Source organism: Panthera onca, chromosome C1 (assembly GCF_046562875.1).
Source record: "Panthera onca isolate mPanOnc1 chromosome C1, mPanOnc1 haplotype 2, whole genome shotgun sequence".
Classification (NCBI taxonomy): Eukaryota; Metazoa; Chordata; class Mammalia; order Carnivora; family Felidae; genus Panthera; species Panthera onca.
Genome location: NC_138346.1, coordinates 166,273,880 through 166,286,442, shown reverse-complemented (window position 1 = coordinate 166,286,442; position 12,563 = coordinate 166,273,880). Strand labels below are relative to the sequence as shown.

The window sequence follows — 12,563 nt, the reverse complement described above, 5'->3', positions numbered from 1 at the left end:
TACCGTTTCTATTCTGTGCTTTCACAGCTACACTACAGCACCCCATCACGTCTCACCAGGACACAACAATCTTCTACAGCTGATGTATTTATCTGTCCAGTCCTGCCTTTCTCTGACACCCCCCACCCCCCCGAACAGTAATCTGCACAGCATCCTTGGTGATCCTGTTACAGTGCAAATCTGGTTTACAGCAGGTCCTCGATTTAGGCACACCAGTAGCCAGTGGGCCAAATCTGCTTGGCAACCTTTTGTTTTGTTCTAATTTGCACAGCTTTAAGCAAGTAGGTACCACAAGCTCAACCACTAACGATGTATTGACTGCATTCATTTAGATTCACACTTTGAACCTGCCTGGCCCCTCTCTTATCAACTCCTGACCTACAATCCCAATACTACAGCTGCTGTGAGCTTTCTAAAAGGAAGATGAGGCCATGTTTCTGCCTTGCTATGCTTTAAAAATGTAGCCATTAGTCAGGTACTCTTGTCTAGAGGTATTCATTTGGGAATGTGTACCCACAGTGTGCCCAGCGCTATTCTTTCTAGGTGCCAGGGACACTGCAGTGAGCAAAACAGACCAACATCTGTGCCTTCATAAAGCTTACACCTCATCAAGAGACACATGCTGCCAAGAGAAAGCACAGGAGGGAAATACGGACAGTGGTGGAGTGCAATCTCAGAGAGGCTGGTCAGGGAAGGCCCACAGAGAGGAGGGCATTTGCTGGAAAGACATTAAACAGGGATGCATTCCAGACAGAAGCAGATACACTGGCCCTGAAGTGCTCGAGGGCTGTCCCCTCCAACATTTCCTCAGTTCAATACTAGGTGTCCTTCAGGAAAGCTCAAATACCATTTCTCCAAGGAAATTTTTCCTACCATTCTTAGGATGATATTCCTCCCCCACATTCTTACAATTACCTCAGTTTCATGATTCCATCATCATTTGTAGATACTGTCCTCAAAAATATTCATTGAAAAAATTACCTGAAGGATAAGCACACATGATGAGGCAACTCTTGATGAAATCCTTCTTCTGCATTCTCCTAATAGAGGGATGTTATCTGGAATTCTTTGGGAAGAAAAGGTTTAGGAATTAAAGTCCAGATTTAAATTTATCAGCTGAGGGAAGCTGGACAAACCCCTGAGCTTTGCCTAAGCCACTAGTCGTGCAACAGTACTGTAATATGAAAAGAAATAACAAAGGCCTGACTCCATGAAGGAACACAGTAGGCCCTCAGTAAATAATTGCTTCTCATGCACACTGCGTGCCATCATTTATTCCCCCAGTGGCAGCCGCTGCCACAAGAGGGCCCCATCAGCACAACTGGAAAGGCCTGTCTGCTTTGCCTTCTCAGATTTAACCAGCTACCGGCTCATGCCTAAGCTTCAAATCCATGGTATATGAATTCTGGAAGAAGAATAGCATTTGACGGGAATATAGTGATGACGAGCTTGGTACCACCAAGTCTATCACAAGCAGACAAAGCGAGACAAGAACCTAACATGGTGGTGAAGAGCAAAAGTCTCCTGAGTCCAGCTGACCGGGGTCTGAATGTGGGTTTCACAACCACATGGAACGATTTACTTCACTCGGCTTCATTTGTTAAATATGGTTGTGTCAGACCTCTGCTGGGGGCCTGGGTGCCAGCCCCAGTGAGCTTGGTCTAGCTTGACGGAGGGATGAACGGTTGATGTGATGAGAGCTGTAGGGAAGTCCTGGGAGTACCCAGTAACTGCTCACCTGCTATGGATACATGAAGGCACCAGCCCTGTGCTTTGCTCCTGTCAGCAGTGCCTCTTCTGTGGCGGTCTCCGATAATGACAGCCCTGTGCAGGGAAGCTATGTTGAGACAAGAAACCAGCAAGGGGCTGAATGAAAGAGCATATAACTCACAAATTAGAAAGTCAAATTCTAAGAGGATTTTTAAAACCTGCCTTAAGGGCAGTCTCTTCAACAAATGGTGTCAATAAAACTAAATACTAACATGCAAAAGAATGGAGTTAGACCCTGACTTTCTACCACATACAAAAACTAAAAATGGATATAAGACTTAAATGCACGACGTAATTTTACAAAACTCCTTGAAGAAAAAAACATAGGGGAAAAGCTTCATGACAATGGACAAAGCACAGTCAACAGAAGTAAAAATAGATAAACTGCACTACATCAAAATTTAAAACTGCATCAAAGGATACAACAAGAATGAAAGGCAACCTACGGATAAGAAAATATTTGCAAATAATATATTTTATAAAGGGTTGAAATTAGAATATACAAAGAATGACAAATCAACAAAAAGTCCAATTAAAAAAATGGACTTGAGTAGACATTTCTCCAAAAAAATGCATATAAATGGCCAACATGCATATGAAAAGATACTCAACACCACTAATCATTAGGAAAATACAAATCAAAACCACAATATGATCACCTCACAAACACTAGGCTGGCTATTTTCAGTAAAACAAAGTAAACGTTACCAAGGATGTGAAGAAATTGGGACCCTTGTGCACACAGGTTGGAATGTAAAATGTGCAACCACAACAGAAAACAGTATGGGAGTTCCTCAAAAAAATAATAATAACAATTGAATTACTGTATGACCCAGTAATTTCAAAAGAAAACATATCTGCACACATCACTGTAGAGTCTGTGTTACCCCAAAATCTTTTAATTAATTTTTTTTAACGTTTATTTTTGAGACAGAGAGAGACAGAGCATGAACAGGGGAGGGGCAGAGAGAGAGGAAGACAGAGAATCTGAACGAAAATCTTATGTTAAAACCCTAATCCCCAATGTGATGATATTTGGAGATGGGGCTTTCAGGAGGTAATTAGGTCGTACAGGTGGAGCCCTCACGATAGGATTAGTGCCCTATAAGAAGAGGCAAGACAAAGCTTCCTCTCTGCTCTCCACCATGTGAGGATAAGAGAAGATGGATATTCCACAAACCAGGAAGCAGGCTCTTACCAGACGCACGATCTGCAAGCACTCTGATCTTGAACTTTCCAGCTTCTTCTCCAAGGTGAGAATATATGTTTGTTGTTTAAGCCACTCATTCTACAGTCATTTTTTAGAGCAGTCAAAACTGATTAAGACACCCACTTTTTGCAGTATTATTTACAATGCCAAGAGTGGAAGCAACCCAGTGTCCATCAATGGATGAATGGATAAATAAAATGTGCTATATACACACAATAGAATATTATTCAGCCTTAAAAAGGAAAGAAACTATGACAACATGCTACAATATGGATGGACCTCAAGGACATTACGTTATGTGAAATGAGCCAGTAGCAAAAAGACAAATAAATGCTGTATGATTTCACTTATATGAGGTTTTCTACAGTAGCCAAATTCATAGACAGAAAGTAGAACGGTGGTTGCCCAGGGCCGGAACAAAGAGGGAAATGGGGAACTGTTTAATGGGCACGGATTTCAGTTTTTCAAGATGAAAAACTCAGGAGACTGGTTGCACAACAATGTGAATAGACTTAATACTACTGAACTGTACACTTAAAAATGGTTAAGATGGTAAATTTCATGCTATAGGTATTTTGTCACAATCTTTTTTAAAGCCTTCATGTACTCGTAATTCAGTTGAGCTTGCCTGTACCAAAATGCCTCTCTTGATGAGCATATTTTATTTTGGGGTTATGTCCCGGTAAAGCTATTCAGAGGCTTAGACTCCTGATTAAGCAGATGAAATATTTTAAAAGTAGAAAGATTAGCATTTCTTTCTTTTGAAATTACCACAACTGTGCCAGAGACAGATATTTAATCATACGTGTGAGTCATACAAAATACTTGTGTGGCTTAAAGCAAAAATTTTTCCTGTGTCTTCTCTCAATACTCTACTCACTATTTACCAAACAGATCTGCAACACTAGTTGGGTTAACTACTACCCAGTTCTGACTCGCTCTGGAGCTGGCAGCCCCACAAGACTCCCAGGCTCAGTCCCATCTGTCGGTCACCTCCCCCACCCCTTTCCAAAGCAAATCACAAGTCCATGTTGTTAACCTGTATGTCTGACCAATCAGCTATAAATCAAGGTTCCCAGGACCTCCCCCTCAGGTTTGAATACTTTGTTAGAGTTGTTCACAGAACTCAGGAAAACAGTTCATTTACTAAACTACTGGTTTCCTACAAAAGGACGTAACTCAGGAACAGCCAGATGGAAGAGAGGCATACATAGGGCAAGGTGTGTGGCAAGAGTGTGGGCCACCCCTGTCCCCTCCAGACGCACCACCCTCCCAGCACCTCCATGCATTCAGCAACCTGGAAGCTGTCCAAACCTCGTAGTTCAGGGATTTTTATGGAGTCTTCACTATGTTGACATGATTAAATCACTGGTCATTGGCGATTGATTTAACCTCCAGTCCCTCTCCCCTTCACCTAGGCGGGTAGGGCAAGGAGCCTGAAAGCTCACAACCCAAATTGCCATGGTTGGTTCCCCCCACAACCAGCCCCCACCCGTCCTTAACAAAGTCAGGTGCAGTTGGTTAAAAGAGGCTCATTATGAAAAATAAAAGATACTCATTTCATCTTTATGGCTACAGAACTATTTCAACAACTGGGAACAAAACTAAATATAACAAAAAAAGATACTCTTATAGCGCTTATAAAGTACAAGAGTCTTGGAAGCTATGTGCCAGGAGGAACAGGGACAAAGACCAAATATAAATTTCTATTATATATCACAATGGCAAACCATTTTATTACTAGGTTTCAATCAACTAACTGGAAGCCATCCTCTTGAATGTGGGCAGACTTAATGGCTCTTTGCACTTAGAAAGGAATTTTAATACATGTGTTCAGGAAAAAGTATTTATTTGACACCTTTACAAAAATATTTAGGCACATAATTTTCATGTTTAGGTCACCTGATTTACACATCTCAATCCTTAGTACCTTTTAAAACCACTAAAATGGTCATTTGGTAAATAGGATCTGTATTGAAAAAAATACTATGATAGGCCAACATTTGTAGACAAAAAAATCAGTTGATCATCAGCATGAGAAAGAAACACTTATGAACAAAATAATCTCTAAAAACATTTTTGTGAGACAATAAATCTAACCAGTAGATTTCTTTTTTTAAAAGTAACTCAAAAAAGAAAGCTTAAAAAAACCCACCATTGAATATCTTTTCATCCTGTCACGAAGTGGCACCCCTTTAAAGGTAAGAGCTAGAAGACAGGTGATGATGCCAAAGATCTATAAGCACCAACAACTGAGATAAACGTGGATGCACAGGCAGTGTGGAGCAAGGAAGAAGGCAAGTCTGGTCTGCAGAGGAGCAACTGGGAAAGTTTTAACTGAATCACCATTCTGAGGTGAAGATAAAAATATTTTTTTCTGTTTTGAAATTCACCATCAAAATAGAAGTAATTTTGTTCCTTTTTAAAAACAGGTGGAATCCCATCACATGTGGCATCACATAATGGCCACAATTATATCCAGTAAGTATTTAAAAAAGGAAGACTACTGTTATTTAAGCGCTCTAGAGGCAATGAAATAAAGGGTCACATTTTTCAAGAAATACACACATTGCCCAGGCCTCCAGCATTTAAGGAGCACAGATTAAGAATCTAGTTTGCTTCCAGCCTCACCATGAAATAGTGACAGTAACAACACTTGCTGAGTGCCTAACACGTACTAGGGCATTGTGCTCAGTGGTTTCGCATCCATTGTCTCACTTACTGTGAATATTACTATTTTTCCCTCAAGGAGGGAAAAATCAATTACAGCCTTGTTCATAAGGAGGAACCAATACAGAGGTACCCCCTTATTCACAGGGGATACGTTCCAAGACCCCTAGTGGATGCCTGAAACCACAGATAGTACCGAACCCTACACATGTTTTTTCCTACACATACATACCTATGATAAAGTTTAATTTATAAATTAGGCACAGTAGATTAACAATAATAAAATGGAAAAATGGTAATATACTGTAATAAAAGTTATGTGAAAGTGGCCTCTCTCAAAGTATCTTATGGTACCGCGCTCGCCCTCATGACAGTGTGAGGTGATCCGATGCCTACTGAGGAGGTGGAGGGGAATGACGCGGCACCGTGACTAGCATTCGGCTACTACTGACCTTCTGAAGATTTGTCAGAAGGAGGATCCCGTGCTTCCAGACCTTCCTTGGCCACAGATGACTGAAACTGAAGAAACGGAAACCGTGGATAAGGGGTACCTCCTATACAGTACACAGTTATGGGGCAAGAAACAATATGCAAAGCAGAGGGAGGAGGAACCCAGGCCACTCACGAATTCTAATGGTCTGGCACTTATTTCAGAGCTAGTAGTTTGAGTTGTAAAGTCCTTTTAGATTAAAAAAATGCTTCAGCTCATGGGTGGGTGGGACCCCCTAATCCATGGTAACTGCAGGCAGCTCTTAACTTACAAATCACTGACTGCTTTCATCTCCTTTCACTATGGGTCTGGCTAAAGAATTATACATTCCTTGAGAGCAAGAACTATGTCCTTGCTCTCTCAGGGTGGTTTCCCCAGAGCTTGGCATAATGCCCTGGCATAAGACTGATGCTCAAAAAAATCTCTGCTCACTGATGAAACCATAATAACGAAAGCAGGCCCAAAATCCTAGGCACTATTCCAAACCAGTCAAATATGAAACTCTACTATTCTTTTGGTGAAGAATCTGTATCAGCTTTACTGACCTGAACTTTCCATGGATTCTTGATAGAACAGGACTACAGAAAACTTGCAGATGCATGGTATTTTAAACCTATGTCCACACTGGATCCTACAAATGACTTATAAAGTCAAGAGCCAGATGAAGCAATTAAAAGTCACCTGACATGTTGGCAACATGCAGTTTGGTCAACCAGACCACAATCAATCTGACACCGACTAAAAGCAGATGGGCCACAAAGGACCCTGCTGTCATTACCTCAAGAAGAGGAGCCCCTAGTCATACAGAATTGGGTTTTCAAAACTCTCATCACAGCTCATCTGTCTCAAAGGGAAAATTAAGGATTTAACTCTAAAGCTGCCTCTCTTTCTCCCAGGAGGTAGTTAATACATCATAGAATTTTTGCCTTGTAAGATATCAACCTGGGGGCAAAACCCAGACACTCTGGGTGATGTGAGAATACCAGGTAAATCTCTAGTGCACTATAGCCAAGTCTGCACATAACTGAAAAACTCCAAAAACGGCTGGCCAGTCTATGCAGTCTCCAACTTCCCCAGGCTGCTTTCTCTTATCTTGACATGTTGGTGGTAGTCAAAGAGGGAATCAGAACATTGACAGGGCAGAAGCTGCGACTTGCTGTACTGTGTCTGGCCAGAAAGTTCGGCACAGGTGGAGGGCCCTAAGGTCATGTGCATGTAGTGAGGCTGTAATTACACATGATTTTCTCAAACCTGGAGTGATGACAGATCTTCAAGGAACCTGACCCCCAAGAAGCAGTTCAACCCCTGCTGGAATTCTAGCACAACAGCTACAGACACAGCCAAAGGCCTTTCATGATGAGAAATTCTACAACACAAATGATTTCTAATATCAAAGTTCCCTCCATGTGATTTGACAGAAGAAGAAAGAGAATCAATAAAATTAGCTCTCACAAGGCCTTTCCACTGTGCCCAGCCAAAACCAGGCAGTGGCAGGCCACATCTATCAACCAAGGCCAGCCTGGAAGGTAGACACAAGCTCTGGCATGTAGAGTGACATATCACTGCCCCTAATTTGCAAAGCCTATTCCTCTTAGGCTCCAAATTCAACCAAGCACTTGCCTCCTTGGCTGACTCAGCCAGCCATCTCCATTTCCTCACTTCCTCAGAGAAAATGGCAGCATGGCTCAATGGAAGAAACATGAATTTTTACTTATTAACAAGTCACTTACTCTGAGTCTTCTCATTGATAAAACAAAGACAATAAAAATCATTTTACACAAGATAATATCCTATGCTCCCAGTGGAATTTTCTCAGATCAGATGATCCTGGAAAAAAGTGAGCCCTGGGAGCTTTTGGCCTGGAAGTTGGCCGTGAGATTAATTCTAGGGACCCAATACCACTGGTCAGGCTTTAGTAAAAACAAACCCAAATAAAAGAAACACATGAATATGAAAATGACCTCAATGTAATTTTTTAAAAAATAAAAAGAAATCAAAATCTTCCAGGCCTCCTGTTAAGCCACCCAAATACCAACTGTTTAGATCAGTAGAGCCCTATGGATTCCAAACCCAATGAAAGAGAAGTTAGCGTGCACCAGTGCAAAAGCACCCAGCCTCTTGCACACTGACTGCACAACTGGCCTGTGCAGATACTCATACGCAAAGTCGGTGGATGCCTCTGCACCAAATCACAGGGCTGTGTGAGTGAATCCCCTGCCTGCCCAAAGAGGCAATTTAGGCAGTGCCTATTCACAGCTGCTCTCCCAGGATGCAGCAAAGGTCTCAAGAGAAGCTGACGTGCTCATAAGGTAAGCCAAGGGGCACAGGATGTAGGTGACAGCATGCAAAGACACAGGTATGCTCACGCCATTTAAGGAGAAAGGATGGTGATGGCTGTAACAGCAACACGCCGAACAAAGACTAAGCCTTGACAATGCAAAAACCTCTAAAAAGGCTTTCCCCTCAAACCAATACATTCAGAAATATAAGACCTACTTGTATTAATTCAAAGAGGAGTAAACAGAGTAGCAACCAAACCCAGAGGAGGGAAGCACAGGAAAAAGACAGCGTCCACCTTGCCTGCCTGCCATTCTCACTCAGAGAAGGAAGGCTGAGCTGCATGGTTTGCAACAAAATATAGCTCTTCATATATACGACTCGTGATCTTGGGATCACGAGTTGAAGCCCCACGTTGGGTATAGAGTTTAAAAAAATAATAAATTTTTTTAAAAAATAAATAAACAATATGCCGCTCTTCACATACATGTCATCTCACACTGTAGCATATGGTAGCAAACCATTGTGGGGTGGGTAGGGGCAGGTACTTCTAACCCCATTTACGGATTCGCAGTTTCTAAGAACTGAAGAAAGTTTCTGTGACTTGTTCAGAGTCGCAGCGTCTTCTGGATGGATCATAAAGTTAAGTTTTCTCTCTTAACCCTCAGTCATGATAGCAAGAGTGAGATCATTCAACTACCTCCAAAAACATCTGTGCACCCCCAGCACTTAGCATAATGCCAGGTACATATTGCATACCCAGTACATTTGAGCTGAATGAATGAATCATACAGATGGCCTCCTTCCTCTATCCCTTCATCATCCCCATCTTACACAATAAAAAGGGAATAGCATAATTTCAAGGAATGCACTCTGCTCATTCCATGAATTCCCAGGGGAGCCAACATGGAAACCAATACAACCTCAAGGCACATGTAGTTTTTTAGTGCCAAAGTTGTTATCTTTAGCAAATACAGGGATAATATCCTTATGAAGAAAAATCCTTAAGAAATAAAATTCTAAAAGGAGAAACTTTAGATACTTGGCTGCATTTCCAGTAGAAGGAAGACTGAGCTACCTCAATATGCAGCAACAATTTCAATGCGGAGGCTCCAGTTGGAGCACTTTATAGATGCAGCTCTAAGGGATACCTGGATATCAAACTATGGAATAAAATATTTTCAAAACACTGATGGTTCATTGTCAGCATAAAAGAAATAAATTAAAAAGCCCGGTACATTTTCCAGTTTGATATAAATTAATTCCAATGACATATTTAAAATAGAGTCAATTATAAGCTTCTCTCATAAAATTTTAAAAGGCAGCAATCAATCCTCAGATTGTACAAGTGCAAAGGAATGGTATTTTCTCTGTAATCAAGACACCTGAGTGTCTGTGTAAGAAATGCCAGTGTTCTCAGTTGATCAAAAGCTCGGGCCTAAGTAGTGGAAGCGATCCTCTGGGTCATACTGCTCCTTTCCCCTTAATGTCCAGCTTGTTACTGGCCTCTGACTGCTTGCTCAGCTGTTCCTCAGAGAAAGTGATGTAGGAATACACCAGGCTCCCAGCAATGCTGCAAAAAAGAAAACCACCATCAGGGAGGAATGAAGGAACGACACATGGAAGGGAGACTGGTACGGGGGTGGAAGCTACCTTCATATATCAACAGCACGTAAAATTACAACAGATAATATGGAATCTTCATCTACCAAGTAAGAGATGCTCCCTCATCATGGCATTATCCACTGGGGAAATGAATGCTTGCACACACCTGCCAACAGGCGTGCCAATTTTACACCACCTTTCTGGAATGCAATTTGTTGAAATCATAAACCTTAGAATTCTGCTTATCCTTTTGACCTAGCAACCTACTCCATGGAAGAATTGTGTACATCTTCAGAGACTTATCAAGAAAGTGTTTACCACAAAATTCATAACAGCAAAAAATTAGATAAAGGGTAAATGTCCCAACGGGGAATTATATAAATCCACACAATAGAATATTATGTATCTCATAAAATCATATAATATGAAAACAGGCAATGACATCTTAAATGAAAAAATAATCTCACAAAACATTAAATATTGTCTAATCCCATTTTATTTACATAAACATGAATATGTACATCGATATGCATCAGAAAAAAGTCTAGAAAGATGGTGAGTGAGTTCAGAGATGATTTCTTTTTTATTTCTATTTCCTGGATTTTCAAAAATAATTATTCAAAACAAAGAAATGTAATTTTTAGTAAGAATGAAAAACATCCCAATTATTAAGTAAACATGCAGATCCTGGGGGATTCACAGACCTGCTTTCTGACTAGAATCAAGTTCACAGTGGAGAACCTATCATCTGAGCCCTTGACATGAGTTGGTTTCTCATACCCCTCACTTGTCCACCACACCGACCACCAGGGAGGGTTCGCACATGAGGGACACTGATTATACTTGTCTATTCTCTGCAGGGACTTCAAACCCACACGGGATACACAGATTCCTGCCCCAGTCACTAAGTGAAAGTAAGCCAGAGGAGCTCAGGAGCATGTCAAGAGACTGTTCTGATGTGTTCTTCTGCTAAGCCTGACACCTGTGACTCTTTTGGGTCTCCAGCTGGCAGCCTGGCCTAGACTCTGATTTCAGACATGCCTGTCCTGGGTTGGGCCCCCCATCTTTTGCCTGACCCCTTGACTCATGAACTTGCCACTAATTTGAAATTAGTTCTATTCTTCTCTGGGCTCTGGGGTTCCAGCACCATACCAGTTGCAGCAAGGTGAGAAATGCCTAGCTAGCTCCCTACAAATAAGGAAGGAAGATCAGGCAGTCACAGCACTTAATCATTAAATTGTGACCATTTACTAAAGTCTATTCCATGTCAAGCATTTAACATACATCTGCCATGGCAATATTCCTACAAAGTACAATATCCCTGGCAAGAATGTTCATTTTACAGATGAAGAAACTGAGTTCCAGAGTCATAAGATAACTTGCTGAGGGTCACAAAGCATCCTAATAATGGACCAGAATAAAACCCGTATCCCTCTGATTTTCTCCACTGAAACAGCTTCCTCCCTTATGGCCCATGCTCCACTTGATAGAAGAGATACCAGTCCTTATTTTGTTCCCATAAGCCTATATATTTCCGAAGCCTTACTCTGAGCTCTACAAAGTCCCTTGCACAGGCCTGACACTTTGTAGCAATACAGTAAATAACTGCTTAACTGAGTATCTGTGATGGCCCAAAGAAACTCCAGACCCTCACGAACCGAATCTTTGTGCCAGTTTCATAGAGCTTCATCTTTTCCTTCATCTAGTGTTTTTTCCATTTCTTTTCTTTCTTTCCTTTTTTTTTTTTTTTTTTTTTAAGAGTTTGATCTCTCAGACTCTTCTAGAATCGTTTCAGGTTTTCTAGTGCATCAAGTAGATGATTTCCCTGGTAGCTGGGCTAGGACCCACAGAGATGGCTTACTATAGCCTTCCTGACTGAAGCTAAAATTCTCTGAGGTTCACATGCACATCTCCATGACAGGCAATTTCCCTCGGCCTCCAGCCCCATCTGAACTCACAACATCCTGTCATCTGGGTTCCCCCTCCCAGGACAACCTCAATATAACAATGCTTTATTTTTCCTGTCAAGACAATCTTTTTTTCCTTTTTTTCTTTTTATACAAGTTTATTGATTGATTGATTGATTTAACTTCACTTTTTATTTTTTAAAATTTACATCCAAATTAGTCAGTATATAGTGAAGCAATGATTTCAGTAGATTCCTTAATGCCCCTTACTCATTTAGCCCATCCCCCCTCCCACAATTTGATTTTTATATTAAGCTGATTTCACCTGGACGGAAGTAATGGAGCAGTGTAGGATTGAAGAAGACAAAGAATACCCTGGAATACTACGGAATCACCGTAAGGATGAGGCCTGGACCCTATATCTCTAGCATAGCTAGTGTAATGAAAAGACATGGAGGGGCGCCTGGGTGGCTCAGTCGGTTAAGCATCCGACTTCAACTCAGGTCACGATCTCGCGGTCCGTGAGTTCGAGCCCCGCATCGGGCTCTGGGCTGATGGCTCAGAGCCTGGGGCCTGCTTCTGATTCTGTGTCTCCCTCTCTATCTGCCCCTCCCCCATTCATGCTCTGTCTCTC

General features: G+C 41.5%; 1 protein-coding gene across 1 annotated transcript in view; it reads right to left on the bottom strand.

Annotated features, from left to right (window-relative positions):
• Window positions 1-1,933: 1,933 nt before the first annotated feature.
• The window catches only part of SLC35D1 (solute carrier family 35 member D1), a 54,717-nt gene continuing 44,087 nt past the window's right edge, over window positions 1,934-12,563 (bottom strand). The window contains exon 12 of the mRNA XM_060625290.3: window positions 1,934-9,990. Within this exon, the coding sequence (XP_060481273.1) occupies window positions 9,882-9,990 (109 nt within the window). The 3' untranslated portion in view covers window positions 1,934-9,881. The remainder of the gene's footprint in view (window positions 9,991-12,563) is intronic.